The sequence below is a fragment of the Nelusetta ayraudi genome, unplaced genomic scaffold, assembly GCF_046127955.1.
Source record: "Nelusetta ayraudi isolate G7.1 ecotype Tasmania unplaced genomic scaffold, CSIRO-AGI_Nayr_v1 ptg000004l, whole genome shotgun sequence".
NCBI classification, from domain to species: Eukaryota; Metazoa; Chordata; class Actinopteri; order Tetraodontiformes; family Monacanthidae; genus Nelusetta; species Nelusetta ayraudi.
The window spans coordinates 17,706,317-17,730,198 of NW_027466054.1; the positions used below are offsets into that span (position 1 = coordinate 17,706,317).

Genomic DNA, 23,882 nt, shown 5'->3' on the forward strand with positions numbered 1-23,882 from the left:
AGACACGCACGTGCGCGAACACACAAACACACACACGCACACACTTTCTCCTGGCTGTCTTCTGAGTTCTCGTCTTGAGCATTGGCTGGCTCTCTGAATTATAATAAACCTCCCATTTCCCAACCACAGTAACGCGTGAGGCCAAAGCTGTGAAATTAAAGACACCGGCAGAGGAAGCAACTCTTGTGCCTCAATATTGCACAACAACAACAACAAAGAAATAAAATACGGCAGCTGAAATAACCAAACAGTCTCTGCAGTGTGACTGCCCATGTGTCATCTTATCAAGCATTGCAGGCATCTAATAGCTAAAGCACCTGCACACATGACCACCCAGAAATGCAATGCAGTACAAACACAAAAGGGATAAGTAGAAAGAACAAATCTAATCACATCAGTCACAACATACATTATATATCTAGATTATTATTTTTTTGTCACCGTTTATCCTGCAGTTTATCGAAACCCGTGTGTTCTTGCTGACTGTTTATCTTAGATAACAAGCCCCCTTTCACAAACACTGCTGGGAAATTATGTGCAACTGTCCGTGTGTTTATGCATCTATCATATATTGATTTTCGTGAATTGTCGTGTTTGTCCTGCAGGGGCAGCTTGCACAACAATTCTTGCAAAATTAACAACTTTCCTCCAACTTCATAAGAATTGACTGTGACTTTGACATTGCTTGAAAAATTGAAAGGCCGGCATTAAGATAAAAAAAAAAGAAAAATATTTTCTTTGTTTTGGCGGCATATTTTTATTTATTTTTTTTTTTTACCTTTTTTTAATTTATTCATTTATTTATTTTTTTATTTTTTTAGAAAAATCCTAATATTTTCTATTTAACAGCACATTTACAGGCCTGATGCACGCCACTTAGCCGTTGTACTGGACCCTGAAGATTTACTACAAACTATCAGAGATGTTTCATTTGACTATCTTTATTGACTTACTTGACTTTTTGGCCGCCTGTGATGTGGGCGACATGTAGGCGTGTGTGACATGAGCATTTTGTGCAGATGGAGGGAGGGGGGAGGATAAAAGCAGTGTGGTGCTTGGGGGCGTTGAGAGCAGACCAGGATCAGGAAGATGAGGAGGACTCTGCTTTGGCTGCTGGCCTCTCTGGCCTTCGCCTCTTTCACCTCTGTCACGGATGGAGCTCAGCTGTAAGTAGACACCACCAGCAGTTCCTTCTAGACCAGGAGTGTCAAACTCATTTTGGTTCGCAGGCCACATAGAGGATTATCTATTCCCAACCCTAACCCTAACCAGTGAAATCATGGTATGGTAATATTAACGTAAAAAAAGCCAAACCATCAACTTCCAATTTTTTTGTTTTACTTCGTTTGTGTCCTTTGAGCACTCTGCATCAACTTTGTCTGTTTGACAGAGACGTTTTGGGGCAATGAAGGTAGCCAGTAGGGGACATTCTGGGGTAATGAGGGTAGCCAATAGGAGACGTGAGCGGCTGTGCTTGTGCCGACTTGCTCAGCCCCAATATTTAGTTTGCTTGCAAAGCAGAAACGATGTTGGGACACCAAGTGAACACATTTAGAACAGCAGTTTCTTACATTGAAAATTTGCAGTTTTTATACTTTGCAAACTTATCTCACGGGCCGGCAAAAAAACAGTTTGCGGGCGTGATCCGGCCCGCTGGCTGTATGTTTGACACCCCTGTTCTGGACAATGTCCAGAGTAAGTCAAACTATCAGGGGAGAATGATGGAGCAATTAAAAAGTTTGTTGGTTAAAAGTGTTCAAAAACACTCAACAAAATCTACACATCCACCTCTGACGAACCGCATTGTCAATTTTCTACATGACAGAATGTTTTGTGCTCATGGCTCGACCCAGTGCCAGTCTGGTGTTTTTAGACTGAATCACAGGTTGCTGCTCCAGTTTCTTGTTCAAAGTTCACACACAGCAAACAAATGGCAGTCATATGATGAAATGCTGCATTGATCCAGTGCTGGATGCAGATCAAGACAATCACAAGATTACTCATTGTTAGTTGAGCTCACAGCCTCCACCTGAGCAAAGTTTTTTTTTGTTTTTTTTTTACGTTTAGTTTTGTGAGCCAATTCCGTGTGACAATCACTGGCCCTTTAAATAAATGTCCTGAGAATGAAACAAAAACAAATATTCATGTTACAACAAACATCTTTTCCCCCTTTACAGATTAAAACAAAAATTGTTAAACTGTGGCCTTGACATTGCGTGTGGTTTGGGAACCTTATGGATCTCTGCAGGGAGGTGATGTCAGCCCCAAACCTCATGCGTATTGGAACCCCAGAGAACATCTTTGTGGAGTTGCAGGACTACACAGGAGGAGGAGACGTCCAAGTCGTCATCCGGGTGAAGAGCCATCCGATCCCGACCAGGGAGTTTGCCAGTGCAACGGTGACCCTCAACAGCAGCAATCACTTCCAGGCGATGGGATCAGTGACGGTAAATCATGGACTGTTTCACCAAAGACACCCAGCACTCAATCATCGGGTTGAAAGTAGCTCTGCTTAGCCATGTCATCATGCTGTCTTTTCTAATTGACTCCTGAGTCCTTTAAATGGCCCCTTTATGTATGTGTGTGTGTGTGTATGTGTGTACTAAATGGTAATAATAATAATAATGGATTGGATTTATATTGCGCTTTTCAAGGACCCAAAGCGCTTTGCATTGAACCATTGAAGCATTCATTCACACCACATTCACACTGGTGGAGGTAGCTGCCCTGGGGCAGACTGATAGAAACTTGGCAGCCAATCCGTGCCAAACAGCCCCTCCGACCACCACCCAACATTCACTCACATCTGCATGAGGCAAAACACTTTGCCTTTGTGTTTTAGTGTTTCACTAAAACACTTTGTGAATACCGGTCTAGATTTATTTGTTTTGTTTTTGTTTTTCTTGGTCTGTCTGCTCATGGGGTTCAGGTTCCTCCGAAAGACTTCAACAGGGATCCAAGTGTCAGGCAGTACGTGTACCTGCAGGCTCAATTCCCAGGCATGGTGGTGGAGAAGGTGGTGATGGTGTCCTTTCAGGCCGGCTACATCTTCATCCAGACCGACAAGACCCTCTACACCCCCGAAAGCACAGGTGAATCTGACAACCGTCTCTGCTTCCTCTGCTCAACTGACAATGTAGAAAACGTGATCTGGAAAACTTCAGTAATGTGTTGTTGAGAACTTTCAGTTAAGGTTTTGTCAGCACCGTCTTTTCACAGTTCTTTACAGGGTTTTTGGTTTGACGCCCAGCATGAAGCCCGTGGAGGACTTTGGTGGCACTGCTATTTCTGTTACAATCGAAATTGAGGTAGCTCAGTGGTAAACATTTAATTGCCACTAGTAACATTGGAATGAACTGCCACAATCTCATCTGCTGCATGTTTTAACGTTTAGACGCCAGACGGCCTCATTTTGCCTCATGAAACAATTACTCTGGATTCAGGGCTAAAGTCTGGACACTATAAACTTGCTGAACTTGTGAGGTGAGCTATTTTCATTTTTTTTTTTCTAAAATCAGATTTAAGTGATTATTAAAATAAAATTTTGCCTGTCTTTATTTATTTGCTACTTTTTTCTAATCAAACTATTATTATATTGAATTTATGAAGTATGTGTCCCTGTTGCTGTGTGCAGTGTTGGTGTGTGGAAGATTTTGGCAAAGTTTTCCAACAACCCACAGCAGACCTTTTCCGCAGCGTTCGAGGTCAAAGAATACGGTAACTTACTCACTAGTTGCCACGATTTGAACAACCATTACCTTCTGGTTGACAAACCATCAGAGAAATCCCCTTTGACTTTTCAGTCTTGCCAAGTTTTGAGGTGAAAATTACACCTCGGAGACCCTTCTTCTATGTGGACGATGAAGAGTTCACCGTCAACATCAAAGCTACGTAAGCTATGTTGTGATTTTGATGACCTCAGCAGTCACAAGTATGTGCCGTTGTATTGGGTGTGTGAAGGACGAGTACTACATTAATCATCTAATCACGTTACAGCAGAGGAAAAGACAGAAAATCAGACCTTTAGAAATTACGAATAGCGGTGTTCGGACAGGGAAAAACTCTGGGTGCTTTGAACGCACGTCCAAGAAAAAGCCTCCTCGCGTTGCTCCATTTCTTTAGCTTTTATTTTACGTTCAAATAAATCCATACAAAAATTGCTTGACTTCCAAGTCATTGAATAACGAAAATTTAAATACATTCAACAAAAAAAAGCTGCCTTAAGTTTACGTGGTCAAAACGCTTTTCTTCCCGCACCTGTCCAACATCACCCTGACTGTGGCTCCACCCCCCGTGACATACTTAAATAGACACATCGGTGCAAAAACCTCTGTAACCAATTTAGCAAATAAATAATAATAAAATAAGCAAAATGATACAATATGACGAATGTGCATTAAGAAAAATCTTAATTTAAATACTTAAATGGCTACAACAAGCGGTATACTCCTGTATTAAAAAAAAACCCCGCAGTTGAACGAAATTGAAAATGCCCAAATGTATACTACTACTACTTCTACTACTACTACAACTACGAATGATGATAATACTAATACTAATAATAATAATAATAATAATACTAATAATAATAATAATAATAATAATAATAATAATAATGAATGTTACAAAATTGGTCTGCCGAAATACACCATTCTTTCGCAAGGAAAAGAATAGCATGTGGGATAATTGGTAATTTGGTGTTCAAATGTCTAAATATTAATAATTTACTTTTGAATTTATTTTGTGCATTATGAAATTGGTATCTTTTCATAGGTACCTGTTTGGGCAGCCGGTGGCTGGGATGGCCTATGTGGTATTTGGGGTTATGTCACAAATTGATAAGGAAACAGACAGCCCAAACGATCAGAAAACAAGCCTTCCAAGTTCCCTCCAGAAAGTGGCGGTGAGCAAATTCACCATATTCTCATAGAAAGAATGTTTGCCAAGTAAATAGCAACTTGTGACTCCTCCCTCTTACTGATTTAATGGCGCATTTAATGTCATTGTAGCTCACCAATGGCCAAGCAGAGGTGACAATGACAAGAGCGCACCTCACACACATATTCCCTAATACCGTGGAACTGGCACAGCAGAGACGCGCCATATTTGTAGATGTTAGTGTGCTCACAGAAAGCGGTGAGAGGGAAGCATCTGTTATATCTGTTACGTCTGAGGTTTTTTTGGGAGGGGGTTGACTGACATGTTTTTGTTTTTGCCTCTTTCCACTCCAAAGGCAGCGAAATGGTGGGGTCTGAATTGAAGAATATCCCAATTGTCACGTCACCGTATACCATCAGCTTCAAAAACACACCCCCATATTACAAATCTGGAATCACTTTTGATGTAACGGTAAGTGGGAGCAGTGGCTGGAGAATTGTATTATTTTCACTCTTCAATAAAATCTCCCTTTTCAACAAAAAATAGGAAAATCTGCCAGACATAAATGTGGATGCTTCATGCAGATAGCATTGTTTGCAGTGAAGGAATTAGTTTAGTCTTACAAAACAGGTTTAGCACAAATGTGCTAAAAAAATAAAAAAAAAGTGCTGTTTTTTTCTCTGATGACAGGTTAAAGTTGTCAACCCTGATAAAACTCCTGCAAAAAATGTAGATGTTATGGTTGATGTGCCATCTGAAAGTGACATTCAGACTAAGTTGGGAACAACTGATACCAACGGCTTGGCAAGAGTTACCCTCAACATTATTCAAACGACGGCAGATTTGACTATCAGGGTATGTCCTATCATGTGCACTCAGAGAGTGTGTGAAAGTTTTACACAAATTAGATTGTCTCATGCTTTTGCTTCAGCAAATTCGCCCTCTTAAGTCACTCTGTGCTTTGAATTGCAGGCAAGGACAAATGTTGAGACACTTCCAGAACACAGACAAGCATCAGCAAACATGGTAGCTAGAGTTCATAGGCTTCAAAGCGACAAGTACATCCATATTGGTGAGAGGGAGTGAAGAAACTATTTCCATTACTCAGTGGGGTGGTAATTATCTATTCTAGATTGTGATCCATCTTTGCCGCCACTACTGTGTTGAATGTCATTCCAGGTATTGACAGTGCTCGAGTAGCAGTTGGGGATGACATGAAAGTCACCGTGATCCGAAACAGAGATCTTCAGAGTGACATCACTTTTTTGGTAAGAGATGCTTTTGCAAGCAATTTGTGGAGTGACTAAGCCTCCAGAGTCACGCTGTCTAACTGTGCACAGATATCGAGCAGGGGACAACTAGTAGGCCACCATCATTCCAGTGAAAGAGGGCAAGTCATTTCGGAACGGATCCCGATCACCAATACGATGTTGCCATCATTCCGCATCGTGGCCTACTACCACACCAGCAACAGTGAAGTGGTTTCAGATTCTGTTTGGGTGGACGTGGATGACACCTGCATGGGCTCGGTGAGACACGCAACAATGACACACCAAAGCCTGACGAGTTGCAAGCCAAGGCCAAGGCAGTTCCTGAATACTCCTTGAGTGTCCTCCTTGTACCCAAGCGTTGATAAATGCAAGGGTTGTTCCAAAAAAGAAATCTTATGCAAAAAAGGAAGGTGCCCTCACATTAAGCAACCACGCCGAAGCACCTTTGAACCCCAAATTCTGGATTATTTGACTAGTATGAGTGCTTTGTTCTGTTCCGTTCACGGTATGCTTGCGGTTATGCTGCTGAGACACTATTTCCACAAAATGCAATGCAATACAAGGGTTTTATTTCTAACATTATTCTACACACACACAACATAGAACTTAACATTGAGAATCTGGCGTTATAATTTAAAGTTTTAATAACCTCGTACTTCATTGTCTACTTCGTATTCGGGTCGGGCTGGCAGTATCCTTAACCGGGAAACTGGGAAACCCTTCCCCGCCACTTCCACCAAATCTTTCGAGGGAACCCCGAAGTGTCCAGGAGGCATCCTAACCAGATGCCTGAGCCACCTCAACTGGTTCATCTCAATTTAGAGAAGCAGCGGCTCTACTCCGAACTCCTCCTGGATGACCCAGCTTCTCACCCTGTCTCGCAGGGAGAGCCTGGCCACCCTGCGAAGGAAACTCATTTTGGCTGCTTGTATCCACAACATTACTCTTTCATTAATGACCCAATTGGTTCAGTGCCCACATCATTACCAATCTGTCAATAATTCTATTCCACCCCCCAACTCGTGAAGAAGACCCTGAGATACTTGAACTCTCCAGAGTGGGCTAGGACACAGGAGGCTACTCTGTTTCTAAAAGCCACAGGCAGATTTCATGCAACCTGACAACACGAGCTACCTGAAATGTGATTGGAGCTCTACCACACCTACAACAATGGAATCATTACAACCAAATTGATATAATATGTTAGACGGGGAGGGGCCCAGTGAGTGCACCCTAAATGAAATTGGATCAATTCAATGTGACAACCCCTGCTGCGAACAGCCAAAAGAATTTATTTGGAGGTAATATTAAAATTCTTTCTAAGTAAGTATATGGAAGAACAGGGATAATTTAATTTGTTAGATGGATAGGCTAGTAAAAGCGGAAGCAGATATGTATATGGGTCAAATTACGAGTTTAAAGGGATGGGAACTTCATAAAAGTTTATACTTCTTCCCGTTCCCTTTTCGAACTGTATAAATGTTTTTTTGTATGTTATTTCTTTTTATTCTGATTTTTGTTATTCTGATTAGTTATTTTGATTTTTGTTATTCTTATTTTTTTATATGCTTGTTTGAAGTAAACAAATAAATCAAATCAAAAACAATGTCCTCCAGAAAGTTAAACACCATAGGGGGTCACCATGGGGCAGTGCCCCATTCTTGCACCAATACAAATCCTCAAGCGATTGCTGCCTTGAAGTATAAAATCAGTCTAATCTTAGTCTGAACATTGGCATGAGGGGGTTCGTTCAATAATCAGTCAGTCTTCAGGAAGCTTTTGATCAGCTGTCCCTGTACTGATATTCACGATTTCCAGACTTATATCATGTGTATTTGTGGCCGTCCTTCGCAAATATAGCACACAAGAAAACTAATGCCCATTTGAATGCCTCTTACTTTTATCTAGCTGAAGCTGGAGCCCTTAAATAAACTCCCAGCATATCAGCCTGGCACAAGGTTTGGACTGAAGGTTACCGGAGACCCAGGAGCCACGGTGGGACTGGTTGCAGTTGACAAGGGTGTCTACGTGCTCAACAACAAATACCGTCTCACACAGAAAGTGGTACAAAAATTCTTGTCAAAGATAAATTTAAAAATAGAAATAAATTCACAGTTACTTCCTGGTTGGATGGTATTATCACAAGCAAACAACCAGCCTGGGCCTATCTCATGGATGTTCCTTGTTCCTGTGTGATCCAGGTGTGGGACATTGTGGAACAGTTTGACACGGGTTGCACCCCTGGTGGAGGGAAGGATGCTATGCACGTGTTCTATGATGCTGGGCTGGCGTTCCAGTCCAGCAATCCAACACTGGGGACCCCCTACAGACAACGTGAGAACAATTTTTATTTTCCTTCCACTCATATAGCGGTATTTTGGGTCAGCAATGTAGTCGGAGCTGGCTGCAATCGCAACAGGTAATGTGGTAAAGTCTGTTGTTTTAATGGGAAACATCCATCTCTCCATCCACAATGGTCTGAGTGCTGTCTCCTGGATTGACATTTTCCGATTGTAGTTTTCCAATGTTGTTTTCCACACAAAAATAAAAAAAGAAAGAAAGAAGATGAAAAAAAAAACATCTGCTGTCACCAACTACATCCAAGTGTTGGTCTGAATAAGTGGGTGTCTGTGTTGTGTCTGCAGAGCTGAAATGTTCCTCCCCGCAAAGAAGAAAACGCGCAATAACCATCATGGACGTGGTCACCACCGCTGGTATAAAGACAAAAACAAACAAGAATAACAAAATACAACTACCTGACCAAAATGTTTCTTTTTATTGTCCATATTATTTTGTTGAATTTTAATAGTGAAGTATTGATGAATGTATTGATGTATTAATAATGATCTACTAAAAGTAGAGCACACGTAAACTAAAAGTAGTGTATGTCCCTCTATCTCCCCAATCCGCTGTCTTTACAGCAAGCAATTACACGGACCCTTTGCTGCGGGAATGTTGTACAGACGGCATGAAGCCCACACCTCTTTCATACACCTGTGAGGTGCGCAGTGAGTATGTTGTGGATGGTGAAGCCTGTGCCGAGGCCTTCCTGCGCTGCTGCAAGACAATGGAAAACGAGCGAGAGGAGAGAAGGGAGGACAACCTCATACTAGCGCGCAGTAAGAAGCACTGACAGAAACAAGTGAAAGATTCTCAGAGATGCCAAGATCATTTTCATAAAAAAAAAAGGCTGTATTCCATTTTTATTTTATTTTATTTTTAATGAAAATCAGCATATTTGGCTTTCAATAGCAATAGACAAAGACCTTTACATAAAGACGTTAATGTATTTGTCAGCTAATTTTCATTAACCTCCAGTGTGTGCTCAAATACCTCCAGTCCAATCTATTTTTTTTTTATTCTGGCCAAAGGTGAAGAGGAAGATGGCAGTTATGATGATGACATAACATCTCGCAGCAAATTCCCTGAAAGTTGGCTTTGGAAGGAGATCACAATACCTTCTGGCTGCCCACAGGAAAACCCAAACTGGTAAAAACAAAACAAAAAAACAACAAAAAACAAAGAGAGAACACAAACTGACACAACACACACAGAAAAAAAAATCTAAGATGGAGGAACGACAAGCATGTAAAGTACTATTCAGGTAACAAGCACATTTGATCGTATACCCGCGATTGTGTCATTCTGCCAAATTCTTTGTTTTTCTTTCTAAGCACTGAAGTGCATTGAATCAAAGCAGCAGTGACCAGTGTGTCCATCACACCATCAGTTAGCACTCAAACCACAAAGGGAGGGGAAAGGGTCAATGTGGGTGTAAACAAAGTCTGTCACTTTCCTTTCTTTGACCTAGTAAAAATTCACTACCGTTGAATAATGTATATTTGCAAGACTCCATCACGACTTGGCAGTTCACTGGGATCAGCCTGTCAAGGACTCACGGTAAGAATTCAATGGTTACAGTCTTATCTAACTAACATTTCACACTGAACCCACAGGTCAATCACACATTGGCTCAATGCCGTCCTTCATCTTTCCCCCAAGAGTTAGATTTGCAGTCTGATGAAATGGGATGCCTCCTTTTTTGTTTTATTTTATTATGTTTTGTTTTTTGTTTAGTTTTGTTTACATAAGCAGATTGTACCTGTTTTCTCTAAAGATCCTACGTGCCACATACTCAACTGTCATGTGTTTTTGTCATGCTCAAACCATTAATTAAAACTTGGCATTAATGTAATTTACCACAATTTAGCTACTGATAATGTAGTGCAGTGTATGATTATATGGTTTTGTTTTTTCTATGTGCTTTCATAAGGAGAAGAAGCATAATCCTTTGGAACAACATGAAACAAAATAGACCCGCTGCTATTGTTTATTTTTGGAATCGATCAACTGATCAATCATAAGGTCAATTAATTTGGAGGCCAACCATTTTTCTTTGATTTGATTAAACTGTTGTTTGAACAGGCAGTAAATAATTCTAAAGTTGTCAAGAAGACATGTTTAAAAATGACAAACAGCCTTTTTGTGTAGAACCGGCAGAAGCAACAACCCAAAAAAATATCAACCCGGATGAATTGTGTCCCACAATAAGCATCAATGTGAAACACAACAGCGAAATGTAGCGAAAAATAAGGAAACAAAGCTTTAAGATTAAGGAATATCATTTTGAGCCGATGACTTATCTGAGAGACAGGGCAATCTGCACCACAATGTAACTATTGAGAGGGGCAAAGGGTAAAATTGGAAATAGTGAAATAGTTTTGTGTCCCTCCCTTATTACAGGTATCTGCATCAGTGAGCCGTTAGAGGTGATTGTTCGCAAGGAGTTCTTCATCGATCTCAGACTGCCCTACGCTGCTGTCAGAGGAGAGCAGATTGAAGTGAGGGCCATCCTCCACAACCTGGGGGCTGACCCTATTACCGTAAGTCTGGCTGACTCCTCGGGTCCAGGCTGGCTAACAGCACCCGGCACTGACAGAGAAGGAGCTGAATCGTTTCTCAGCTCCTTGACACGTACTTCCGTCATAATCAACATCAAATTAGTGACATTGAACTCTGTCTCAACAATAAGGTACGTGTGGATCTGCTCGCGGAATCAAACATTTGCAGCTTTGCCACCAAGCGTGGAAAGTATCGGCAGGAATTAAGTGTCGGTGGCCAAACCACACGAGCTGTGCCCTTCATCATCATTCCAATGAAGCATGGAGAATTTCCCATAGAGGTCCAAGCTGCCGTGAAAGATTCTTGGCTAAGTGATGGAATACAGAAGATGCTGCGGGTGGTGGTAAGAGAAGAAAACATTCTCACTTTGACACAGTAAAAACGTTCTCACTTTGCGGGGGTATGTACAACTGTTTAGAAACTTCAACTCTGACGTATTTGGGTAATACACACACACATATGTATATATATACACCGTATTTTCCGCACTATAAGGCGCACTTAAAAGTCTTGTTTTTTTTTCAAAAAACGACAGTGCGCCTTATAATCCGGAGCGCCTTATATATGGATTGATTCTGGTTGTGCTTGCTGACGTCGAAGCGATTTTGAGAGGTACACGGCGCTCTGTCAAAGTGTTTTACCGTAGTACGACTTAGGTAAATTACAAATCCGCACCGCTCGCAGCATTACGGCTATCGCGGAGTAATACATAACCCCTGTTTTACACCAGAAGCGTTTGCAGAGCGTCAGCAGAGCGTCCGCGTTGACGCAGTGAAACGCGGCCACTAAAGTCAATGAGCAGGTTTACACCAGGCGCAGAGCGGCCGCGTTTCAGAAGCGTCCCAGAAGCAGTAAAACGCGAGCCGCTGGAAAAGAACGCCAGAATTTATTCTTTGACGCTTGCCGCGTCCCTCCTGCGTCAATTGTAGCAGGTGGGATCGTTCTGACAGGAAATCAATAGTGTAAAAACACGGTGGATCCGGATGATTTTCATCATAACACACAATGTGCTGGATTTTGTATTTACATGTGCTGTACTTTACTGTGAAACATCAACGTGACGCATCGGCTTCAACGCTGTTCAGGTCGGCCGTCAAACAAAAACAGATTTCACTTTGAATCTCAAACTATGATGAACAAAATGCATCTATACTTTAAATACCTGCATTTTGCATGATGCCAGCAGTTCGCGTTATTATTTTTTTTCTTTTTTACACACATCGATACTTCGAGACACTGTCCCAACAGTGTCTTGAAGTATTGATGTTTTGTTTCATTGTTGTTTTCTTTAAAAACTACCTGGGTTGTCGCGCGATCTTGCAATCCTCGCGTGAACCGATCGAGACGCTCTGGTCGTGAAACGCGTCCTGTGTGGGAGTGTGCTGGAGCGTGAGCAGAGCGTCAACGCGGTCGCTCTATCGCGTAGATGAAGTGAGACAGTGTTCAGGAGTCCGGCGGTGCTGTAGAATCAAGCACTGATGGAACGTAATCGAACACCTTCCGAACCGTGGTAGAGAACCTCCGGTGGATTTCAACTCGCGTTGGTAACATATTTCTAGCGGTATCATTCTGTTTTTTATTTGTCACAAACAAGTTTTAGAGTTACTGTGAACGCAGTTAATAAAGTCTGACGGACTTATCTCTGATTCTTTTGTTTCGCTTAATGCGCCTTATATTGCGGTGCGCCTTATATATGGAAAAAGTTTTAAAATATGTCATTCATTGAAGGTGCGCCTTATAATGCGGTGTGCCTTATAGTGCGGAAAATACGGTATACATATATATATATATATATACATATATATATATATATATATATATATATATACACATATATATATATATATACATATATATACATATATATGTATATACACATATATTTACATATACATATATATATATTTATATTAACAAACATAGAAGAAGGTGGACAAGGTATCCAGGTTTGGATGCACAGGCCACCGTAGCTCACTGGCAAGCTCAGGAGGAGAGTGATCTAAAATTTAAAATGTACCACTTGATGTCGCTGTGTCTTCTTCAACATCTCCAAATATTAAATACTTAACCTTTAAGTTAGTAGAGGGGGAAATAAAAAAGAATTAAAAAAAAAAAAACATGGAAATTGTGCCATATGCTTTCCAGCCTGCGGGAATACCAGTCAAAAAAGTCATTACCGTCGTTTTAGACCCAGCTACCAAAGGCGTCGGTAAGTCTACCTGCCCAACTAGAGCACACTTCCAAGACAGAGTCAATCAATTATGTGCTAGTATGTACCCACACTATTTTTCCCCTTGTAGGTGGCAAACAAACCGAGATTCTCAACAGTGAGATTAAATCAGGAATGGCTCCAGGCACAACTACAGCGACGGAGATCTCAGTGACAGGTGAGAAATCACGTTACATTTGCAAACATAAAAAAGCTCTGGATTTCCCACATTGTTTCGGTGCCATAAAACCTACATAGTCCCCTTCTGCATCTTCTTTTAAAAGTCATCTATTCTTGGTGTCGGCAATTACATAGTTTGGAGTAAGTTCATTTGCCCAAACAAGCACAATCTGCACAGTAGAAATGGGTTTAACCACTGACCTCCCAAAAAATTGAAAGTATGTATTGTAGTGTTCACAGTCCTTTTCAGGCCGTCTTTTACAGGTGTGCAAAAGTGTTGTAGCGACTAGGGATGCAACACTATTTGGTATTTTACCGAATCATTCAATACACCCTGTTTGGTTCTATACACAATGGCAAACAACCTTATTTCAGTATGTTTCGGTCAGTCACAAAACTTTATCAAAATTTTGTACAGCAGCGCATGTTGTGAAAGTAGATCCACTCAGAAGCAGAGACTAGTGGTCAGTGGCTTTTTGATGAGCCATGGGGGAAATGGTAACCAATGATTTGACACGTTCCAGCTCGCCCTGCAAAGGTGGTTGTGAACAGCCATAATTATCAGAATTTTCAAAATGTCTCCCACCCTAAAAAGATTACATATGTTTTAACGCTGATTGCAAAAGGCATTTCAAAATACAACCATTTAGGTTTAGCTGTTACACCATTGCTATTGTGTGGGCGGACGTGACGTCACGGCCTTGGTGGCTGAACTTGTCAACCCAGCAATCTTTACTGGAAATAATAAAGATTGATTAAAAATGGCGGGAAATAGGGGCTAAGACAAAAACGTAAAATGGAGGTATGTCAAACTCATTTTATTACTGAAAGATACAACGACACCCGTTAACTTCCATTATTTGCCAATGTCAAGACCATCCATTCTTGGCAAACAATGGAAGTTAACGAGTGTCGTCATGTCTTTGAAGTTATAAAATGAGTTTGACATACCTATTCCTATTTCTTGCCATTTCTAATCAATATTCAGTTATTTTCAGTTAAGATCGATGGGTTGACAAGTTCAGCCACCTGTGCCGTGACGTCATGTACGCCCACACAGTGTTGCCATCAGTGTTAAAACATATGAAATCTTTTTGGGGGGACCTCTTTAAAAATATGATAACTATGTTTTGTGTTTCATGGCCACTTCAATAGGCTAATGTCACTTCCAAGTGCATGGAACAACAAAAAACAGAATACATTCACGTAATGCATTTACCACATCAACCTAAGCCACTCTCTTTGGGCAAACAAAGTCAAATATAGCAGCCTAAGATACTAACTAAAGCCCAACCATCATCCTAAAACTTGCTAATCTTTCTCCTCCCTTTTTGTGGAAAAACCACAACCATACCATTGCATCCCATTTACGGACCTTATATCTTGTGGACAAAGGGGAAGATATGATCCATCTTCCCCTTTATTTGCGTCCTCTGCCACATTTGCGATCTTTGCCGTCTTCAAAGTCCCGTGTCCCAGCTCGCCAGATAAAACTATTTCAGAATCTGTTTAATTTTAATTTAACTCATGCTTCTGTCGGTTAATTGCTGAACAGTTTGAGTGGAATTCAAATGCAAAAATTAAGAGTTTGCAAGAGGCGTCACTGGACATACGTGGCGTGGTGAGCCGGAGCATCTGACCTATCTAGTCTAGTCCAGTCTTGGATAACGGTCATATGTCATCATCTGTAGCCTAACAAGTCAAGAAACAGCCTTAAAAGGATTATTTGTTGATGTGCATTTGCGTGCGTGTGCATGTCTGCAGGGAGGGAAATGATTGGAGGAATGGTGGAAAGCGCCCTCAGTGGGAAGTCTATGAAAGACTTGATCTTCAAACCCCATGGCTGTGGAGAGCAGAACATCATGCGCATGACCCTGCCTGTGATCGCCGCCACATATTTGGATAAAACCAACCAATGGGAAGCTGTTGGCTTTGATAAACGTAACGAAGCCATCGGACACATGAGGACTGGTAAGTTGACAGGTTAAAAAAAAAAGGGACAGATTTCTCTTCAGCCAGTCCAAGTGTGACACAACAGACAGAAGATGTTTAATGTACCGCACCCCCACTAGCACTACTACCACATTTGTCGAGTGTTTTGATCCCGCAACTCCAAACCTGGAGTGTTCAGCTTGCTAAACAAGAAGCTTCCAGAAGTAAATACCTTTCATCCTGGTTTCACAAAAATGTGAAACCAGGACTACTACTGGTACTACCATGAAATGCTAAACACATGGCATGCAGATTTGAGCAAAACTTGTCGACCCCATATTAATAAAAGTAGGATGTGCACTCATGAAATCTTAAACTACTGCTGCTACTACTACTACTACTACTACTACTACTACTACTATGCTACCATTGTACTTCTGTCTCTGTGGTGTTTGTTTGAGGAACAGGAACTTTGAAGGTTCTCAGTCGTCCAGGTCATTATAGTGTATAAATGTTAAGCTGGGTCAATCCCTCTCTATTCTAAAAAGATAATGTGTCCTAAATGCTAACTTTGTCAACAACATTTACAAATTGTATATAGAATAGGTTGAATTTACAGTCCAATGATGCACAATATTTTTTCCCCTTCTAGGCTTACAAACTGAGCTTAAGTACCGTAAAAGTGATGGATCTTTTGCAATGTACCCTGAATCCACACCTAATACCTGGTGAGCTCTCCAAACACCAATGAATTGCAAATTTTCTGACCTGGCCATGATGAGTGTTTTCAATGTGAAAAAAGTAACTCTCCTTCTCCTTCCCTTTCCTGATAGGCTGACGGCTTACGTCACCAAGGTTTTTGCTATGGCCAGCAATTATATCTCCATCCCATCAGAAGTGCTGTGTGGTGCCATTAGGTTTCTGATCCTCAGTGCACAGCAGCCCAACGGCAGGTTCATTGAAGTTGGATATGCAATGAGTGGCACAGTGACAGTGCGTGCACACAATCTTTATCTGTTTTTTGTTTTTTTTTCTTTGTAACCAGCATGGCAAGATAAGACTGTAATAACATGTTAAACTCTGACACACATCAAAACATTATTGTGTGTGTGATGTGTGATGTAGGGTTATCCGGACGCAGACGTCGCCATGACAGCCTTCTGCCTCATTGCCATACAGGAGTCGAGCTCACGGTGTGCTGTCAGTGTTCAAGTGAGTATCATTTAGAGTCAATGAGGTAGGAGGTGTTCACATCCTTCACATAAAATGCAACCCATTTTTAAAAAAAAAAAATCAACTCTTACAACCAAAATCTCTTAATGTTACTGCTACTTGTACTTTGCAAATAGTCTTAAAACTAATGTTGCTTGAGGTCACAATACACTCACAGTCCTTATACATGTTTTCAAATATTGCCGTGGCTGACTATTCTTTCGTCGTCCACCGGCCGAGTCGAGCCCGTCTCACTCCCGTTGCCCACCGGGCTGGTGTTCCATCGCATCCGCATTAGGCTGAACAAACCTCCAACATTTTCTCTGTTCGTTCCACTCCCACGGTTGTGGTCCTTGGTGCTTCGGTAGTCGCTCAGCAGTCGCTCTGTATTTTTTTTTTTTTTTTTTAATTTCCCTCACACCGAAAAATCATTTTCTTGGAGCAGCGCACAGTGACATAACTTCCAGGGCAGAGCGGGGGAGGGCGGAATCAGTCCAAGAGTATGCCTGAGCATGGTCATGTAAGGAAATCCAGCACGCATTGACGTCAATACGATCCCTGAAACAGAGCGTTAAGAACCATGCCCAACAACTTGCAGGGCTCACGTCCAAACACACAAACCTCATTAATTGACTATTTTGCATTGTTTGACACGAGGATTCAACAATGTAACAGTATTTTGAGCTAGAAAAAGTGTAAAAGCATCATAGGTGCCTTTTAAGTTAGCAGTCAATAGCTTTTATCATAGTTTTATTCCTGGGCATTCTCTTTTCTGATCTGTGCTATTAGGTTAGAACGTTAAAAACCGTTGTCACATCAAAAGGTATGAAAATAATATTTTTCTATTCCTCCTTTCTTTTCTCTTGGACCACAGGGCATGCCAGACAGCAGAAGAAAAGCTGCGTCCTACATCGAAGATCGCCTGCACAGCCTCACCTCCTCGTATGCTGTTGCCATGGCCTCGTATGCGCTGGCCAATGAAAACAAGTTTGACCGGGAGGTCCTTTACAAATTTGTTTCCCGAGGTGTTGTGTCACAGTTATATGTTCCAATACACATGTTTAAGTGGTGTGTTTAATTCCTCCGTTAGGAGGCTCTTTACACAGGGAAAAAAATGTATCTGTTATGTAGATGATGGATTTTAGGAACAATTTACTGCAATGGCAGTGACCCATTATACTACCAACCAGAGAAGAGCTGAGCTGATTCACATGCACTAAAATGGACACCAGGATGGTCTGGTTTTGTAAATGAAAGGATGAAAATGGATTTAAATCTATAGACAGAGAGGTGGTATGAACACGAAGCACTTGAGCTCCAATCACCAAGACATTGGTAATTGACAGTGATTTAAAAAAGAAAATGCTCATTGCCCCATTAAAGTCTTCATTACAAAAAAATAAAAAATAAAATAGCTCAGTCCAAATGTCTTCACAGAGTTCAGTTCTGGCTATTCTATATTGAATCTATTGACGGCGTTGCGTTGAGCGTTGAGATTGTATTGACCTCAAACACTGTTGCCTCCCTCAGAGTTATCTCACTGGCCAGCAACAAACAATATGGAGGCCACAGCATATGCACTTCTTGCTTTGGTCAAGGCGGGGGTGAGTATCTATCTATCTATCTATCTATCTATCTATCTATCTGCTGGCCAAAGCTATGACTCTTTGTATGTATATCAGTACTCAAATCAATCTATCATCACTAAATTGAATAATAACATAATGATAAACAGTATGCCAACATCTACTAAGATTATAAACTTTACATTTTGATGATATGCTTGTATTAGAATAATGTGCAACATAATCTGCAAGATTTTCCAATATGCTCTTTGCCTTTTGTTGATTAGCTATTTGAGGATGCGCGACCAGTGGTCAGATGGTTCAACCAGCAGTCGTGGTACAAAGGCTACGGTGCATCCCAGGTAACCGCGCCCTCTCCAGACGGGTTTTCATGTCATTGGGTGATTGGGCGACATGGTTTTGGGAAAAGATTGAAAACCTTTGTGGATATCCATCTTCAGACCACCATTATGGTGTACCAGGCTGTGGCTGAATACTGGACCCATGATAGAGAGCCAGACTACAATTTGAATGTAAACATTACGCTGCCCGAAAGGTCAGAACCTATGAAGATAAACTTCAACAAAAATAACCAGTTCAACACAAGGACGTCAAAAGTAAGAAGACACACAGACTGACTGAAACAAACAGAAACAACACAGAGGTATTTATATCATCTGCTGACTTGGGTCTGCCTTCACAGGTTAACAGTATCAACCAAAATATTACAGTGTCTGCCGATGGAACAGGGGAAGCAACATTTAAGGTGAGAAGAATCATTGGTTGGTACGCACTTGGCAAAAAAGAATCATGGGACGTTCTCACAAATTTTTGTGTTTGTGTGTGTGTGTGTATATATTTATATATGTATATATATATATATATATATATATATATATATATATATATACATATATATATATATATATATATATACATATATATATATATATATATATACATATATATATATATATATACATATATATATATATATATATATATATACATATATATATATATATATATATATATATATATATATATATATATATACATATATATATATATATACATATATATATATATTTACATATACATATATATACCAATTTCATGCAGTTTTTACAGTTTACGTTTTTTTTTTTTCTGTTTTCACTTTGACCCTAATGCTCTTCAGTAGTTTCCACACCAGGCGTGCATCGTCAGACACCAAAGTCAGACTCTAGATTTCCAAACATTTTAAACTAGCGGAGTTAAATTTGCAGTGACTTTTGCATCCAGGTGAACGACACAAGTCTCACAAACTGTTTCAGATGCAGAGAGCCACACACACAAGGGCGAGTTTGTTGAGTGTGTGTGTTGGCTCCTTGACTGTACATGTAGATGTGCGGAGTCGCTGTGTATCGTAATGTACATGTAATATTGATGTGTTGTGCCGTTGACGTGACCCTTTTATAATTTGGATAAATTTGGAGGTGCAGCGAACTTTGTTGTTGAGAGTCACATGCACTTCATTATTCTGTCATGACAGATGGTGTCCTTGTATTACGGATTGCCTAAAGAGAAGGAAAACAACTGCGATCGCTTTAACTTGTCAGTCCAGGTCTTCCAAGGTACTTGATTTAATTTTTTTTCCATCTCTGAGAACATTTTCCTGCATCTGACGTTTTCTTCACTCACTGCCTTACCTTTTTTTTCCCTTCGATCTTGCCGTCTTCGTCACTTGGTGTTTGCCTCAACAGAAAAATTGGATGAAGTCGAGAGTGTCTATAAGCTGACAATCAAAGTTTTGTGAGTATATCAGAGAGGAGGCTTTTATGCTGACAAGGTATCAAAATGTCTGTCACCACCTGTCACTCGCTGCTCCTGCAGCCAGACAACTGTCTCATCGCAGGTCCAACAAACAGAGACACACAAACACCCGCAGATACACCACAAAGACAGAGAGCACAAGCACGCAAAGACAGTTGCTCCCTCTACACGTTGTGACAATTGTGGTGCGAAATCTTCAGGGAGACATGACGAGTTGTTGACGTGTGTTGTGCCCCCGCCCTTACCCTCCTTTGCCCCACCCCTTATTGCTCAGCTACAAGAGTAAGGAACGTGACGCGACCATGTCAATCCTGGATATCGGCTTGCTAACCGGCTTCACGTATGACACCACCGACCTCGACAAGGTGAAATTAATGATGGAGAAAATATCTCGGCACATTAATGAAAAGTCAGTCGTTTAATAGACAACTTTGTTTGTGTGTGTGTGTGTGTGTGTGTGTGTGTGTGTGTGTGTGTGTGTGTGTGTAGTTGTCCACTGGACACGGTCGTGTTATTTCAAAATATGAGCTCAACAACTATCTGTCAGAAAGAGGCTCCCTCATCCTCTACCTGGATAAAGTAAGTGATGGCAGGCGGTGAAGCCTTGATTATTTGTTTGCCCCACGCTAATGTTGTTTTAAGATGAGCTGATTTCATATGAAAAACACGGGGAGGTATATGGGTGTGCAACTTTCACAGGCGGTAGCCAAGCAAACGACTCATCTTTGATTTATGCTCGGCAGTCCTTTGTGTCGGCGCACCACATAATTGATTTAATGTAACATCTTGCAGGTTGATTCCAGCCGCTAGCACCAGCTAAAATATGAGAAATTAAATGTGCCGCTGTCTCACCTCAGCTCTGCCCCCCTCCACAGGTCTCCCACACCCGCCCGGAAGAAATCACATTTAGGATTCGTCAGACGTTTAAGGTCGGCGTTCCGCAACCAGCTGCTGTATCGATCTATGAATACTATGACGGTGAGCCTCTGGGAAAAGTGGAAAAACGCCTTGATAAGTTTCAACTCAAGGATGAATGGACGTCTCAGTTATTGTGAGATTTTTGTGTGTCCAGGAAAAAAGGAGCATTCTCTTCTAAACTCTTAATAGCCCACCCCCCCCCCCACCCCCCTCTATTTCACTCTTGGTCAATGCAGAAACACCGTGTATGAGGTTCTACCACCTTCAGAGGAAAGATGGAGAGTTGCTGCAGCTCTGCGTAGGAATTGTATGCACTTGCGCTGAAGGTAAATCGGGGTGGTGACAAATCTACTTTTTTGTGTTTTTGTGTCATTTACCAAGACACAAAAACACAAAAGGGAGTATTTGAGGATTTATTAGTGAAAGGGAACATCAATTCGGACACAATAGATCATCAGACAGGTACCACTGATGTGCTGTTCATCGCTTAATTTCAACGTCTGCCTTTTTCTTTCATTTTTCGCCTTTGGTTCCAGAAAACTGCAGCATGCAGAAGGCAGACAAAGTCGATAACTTTGAACGTACAGACTACCTTTGTGTGACCACTGCCATCACCAAAATAGATTTTGGTGAGCCCCAATTATTATTACAGTAAAAGATTTGAATGATTTCATTGAAGATTTGAACTGATCATTCAAAGAAGTTTGAATGATCAGTCGCCAATTTGCATTATTGAATGGATATTGTCTGTCCCCAGCGTACAAAGTAAAAGTCGAGGAATTCATTGCAAAGGAGACAATTGATGTGTATGATATGAAGATCTTGTCCGTCATCAAGGAAGGTGGGTAATTATCAACTGTATGTAAAGATGGAAGGCACTTTCTGTTTCAAAAAGGTGGCCAACATAGAAGTGCCAAAAAAAAACCATTCTATTGTTTAGCCAGCAGGGACCACCACAAATGAAAATGACTTGTTGTCAATGCAGGAACTACTGATGTGGGTCCCTTGGGGAAAAAGCGTGCATTCCTCGGCTACCCACACTGCAGGAAGGCTTTAGGTTTGCAGAGCGGCAAGACTTACCTGCTCATGGGGACATCAAAAGACATTCAGCAAGAGGTCCTGAACAATGTTCTAACGTGAGTTTGTCCACTGACGTATATGGGGGTTGTATTTGGATCCCCTAATTATTTCTGCTGGGCGGCATTCAAGCCAAACCAGGGGTCTATTTCACAAAGCAGGTTCAACGAACTCTCAGTCTAACCCTGATCTCTGAGTTGATCTACCACGTCACCACAAATGGACTTCCAATAAAGTTCTAGTGACTGATTTTTTTTCCAATTGTTTATCTTTTAATAACAAATGGCAGAAGTGTAAGCAAAAACTCGCCAGCTGAATGAATTAATGTGGAAATTAAATGCTGTGTGTGGCTGAAAGAAGGTGGAGACAGAGAGAAACTCAAGGTTCAATGAGGAAAAACCTGGTCCCGACCAGGTTAGCTTCAAAGAGTCTGTTACCGTGGTAACTGACCGAGAGCTTAAGTTACCTCCATTAGTGAAACGGGCTAGAATTAGCCCTCTTTCTCTGGTTTGAGTTACCTCCCTTGGGGTCTTAGTGTTGTGGTCAGACAACAAAGGTCGTAAAACAAAAACACCACCATCCTTCTAGTCGCTAATGGGGATTTTACAAAAGCGCCCATCAGCTACTCGACTTTAAAGCTTCTCTACCTGGTGCCAGTTACTGTTTTAGCACCTGCACGACTGCAGTCCTGAGAAGCTGAGTCGAGCTGAAAATGTGACGTCAACAGAGTGCAGGCCAACAATTGGACAGGGACTGGCGATGCAGGGGATTCATGAGAGCGACTCATTTGCGAAGAAATAAAAACCCTCAATACCTGTCATTTGAAAAATCCTGCATCTTCCGTAAAGAGGGAAATCGGCTAGCAAACCAGCGCCGTGGTCAACCAATGACTAGGCAACGAGTAGGTCTATCGGATCTCTGAGCTGATGGACACTCTCGGTTACCAGCAGTCATTAAACGGTGTCTGAAAGTGGGGAAATAACCCCCCCACCCCCACCCCAAAAGCAAATTGCCGTAAAATGAATATGGCACCGCAAACTTAGAACGTCAAGACACTGTCGCTGTGATGACTCTGCCCCCATTGTGGTGATACTCATTTATGATGGATTAGTAACATTAGTAATATTCTGCTGGTCAGCTAGGCGGTTTGTTTGAAATTTCTGACAAGAGCACATGATGTTTAAACAGGAAATTTTGCAAGACAGAGTTGTTGCACTTGTTGGAAAATTGCAGCTATAAATGAAGATTTGTATTTAAGAATTTAAATGCATATACGCATGTGTTGTGTCTTCAGGTATCGCTACATGCTGGGTCAGAACACCTGGGTGGAGTACTGGCCCACTGATTCGGAGTGTCAGACTGATGACCACGAACTAACCTGCAGTGGCATCCAAGAGATGAAGCAGCAGTACGAGCTCTTTGGATGTCTAAATAAGTAAAAGGATGCTGCTGCTTTATTGGCCTCTGTTCAAATGAACATTTTACATGGATGAAATTTGCGAGGCTCTCAGTAAAAATGTGTCTCCGAATTCATTAAAGTGTGCTCGATGCTCATTGTGTTGTTTTTTCTTAATAAAAAGACATTAGATAAAGATTAAGGTAGAGCTGGTAGAGTGAAGACAGGAACCATCCGATTTATTGTAAGGCATCTCTAGGTCGGCTCTTTAGCAACACAAAGTGCTCGACAAAAAACATTTTATTATGATGGCATTAAAATTAAGTTTTGAACAGGTGTTATATATGACTTATCTTACATCCTTACTTGTCTCACCTTGATTAATACAGAAGGCCTAAAAAGGCACAACAGGCCAGGAATAAAAAACAGTGAAACAAATAAAGTGGAAATAAGGCTTTATACCTACTCTGTGAGGTGTATATAAATTATACTTGTGTTTTGCAAAATACCATTTTAAATACAATCTT

At 41.1% G+C, this 23,882-nt stretch overlaps 1 protein-coding gene across 1 annotated transcript; it reads left to right on the forward strand.

Annotated features, from left to right (window-relative positions):
• The first annotated feature begins 1,016 nt into the window (after positions 1-1,016).
• On the forward strand, positions 1,017-23,513 carry LOC142897771 (complement C3-like). Its single transcript, XM_076040325.1, has 43 exons — positions 1,017-1,166; positions 2,249-2,447; positions 2,930-3,092; positions 3,220-3,308; positions 3,395-3,483; positions 3,635-3,717; positions 3,804-3,891; positions 4,774-4,903; positions 5,010-5,136; positions 5,234-5,349; positions 5,569-5,733; positions 5,851-5,950; positions 6,058-6,146; positions 6,219-6,407; positions 8,058-8,213; positions 8,351-8,483; positions 8,795-8,863; positions 9,071-9,268; positions 9,521-9,638; positions 9,961-10,049; positions 10,893-11,032; positions 11,182-11,394; positions 13,197-13,260; positions 13,352-13,438; positions 15,205-15,411; positions 16,025-16,100; positions 16,206-16,365; positions 16,498-16,584; positions 17,459-17,609; positions 18,115-18,188; positions 18,437-18,511; positions 18,611-18,766; positions 18,853-18,915; positions 19,684-19,765; positions 19,895-19,943; positions 20,239-20,329; positions 20,454-20,543; positions 20,840-20,942; positions 21,119-21,208; positions 21,419-21,511; positions 21,640-21,723; positions 21,868-22,018; positions 23,254-23,513. The coding sequence occupies exons 1-43, from the start codon at positions 1,090-1,092 to the stop codon at positions 23,396-23,398; spliced, it is 4,998 nt and encodes a 1,665-aa protein (XP_075896440.1). The 5' UTR covers positions 1,017-1,089; the 3' UTR covers positions 23,399-23,513.
• Positions 23,514-23,882: the final 369 nt, after the last annotated feature.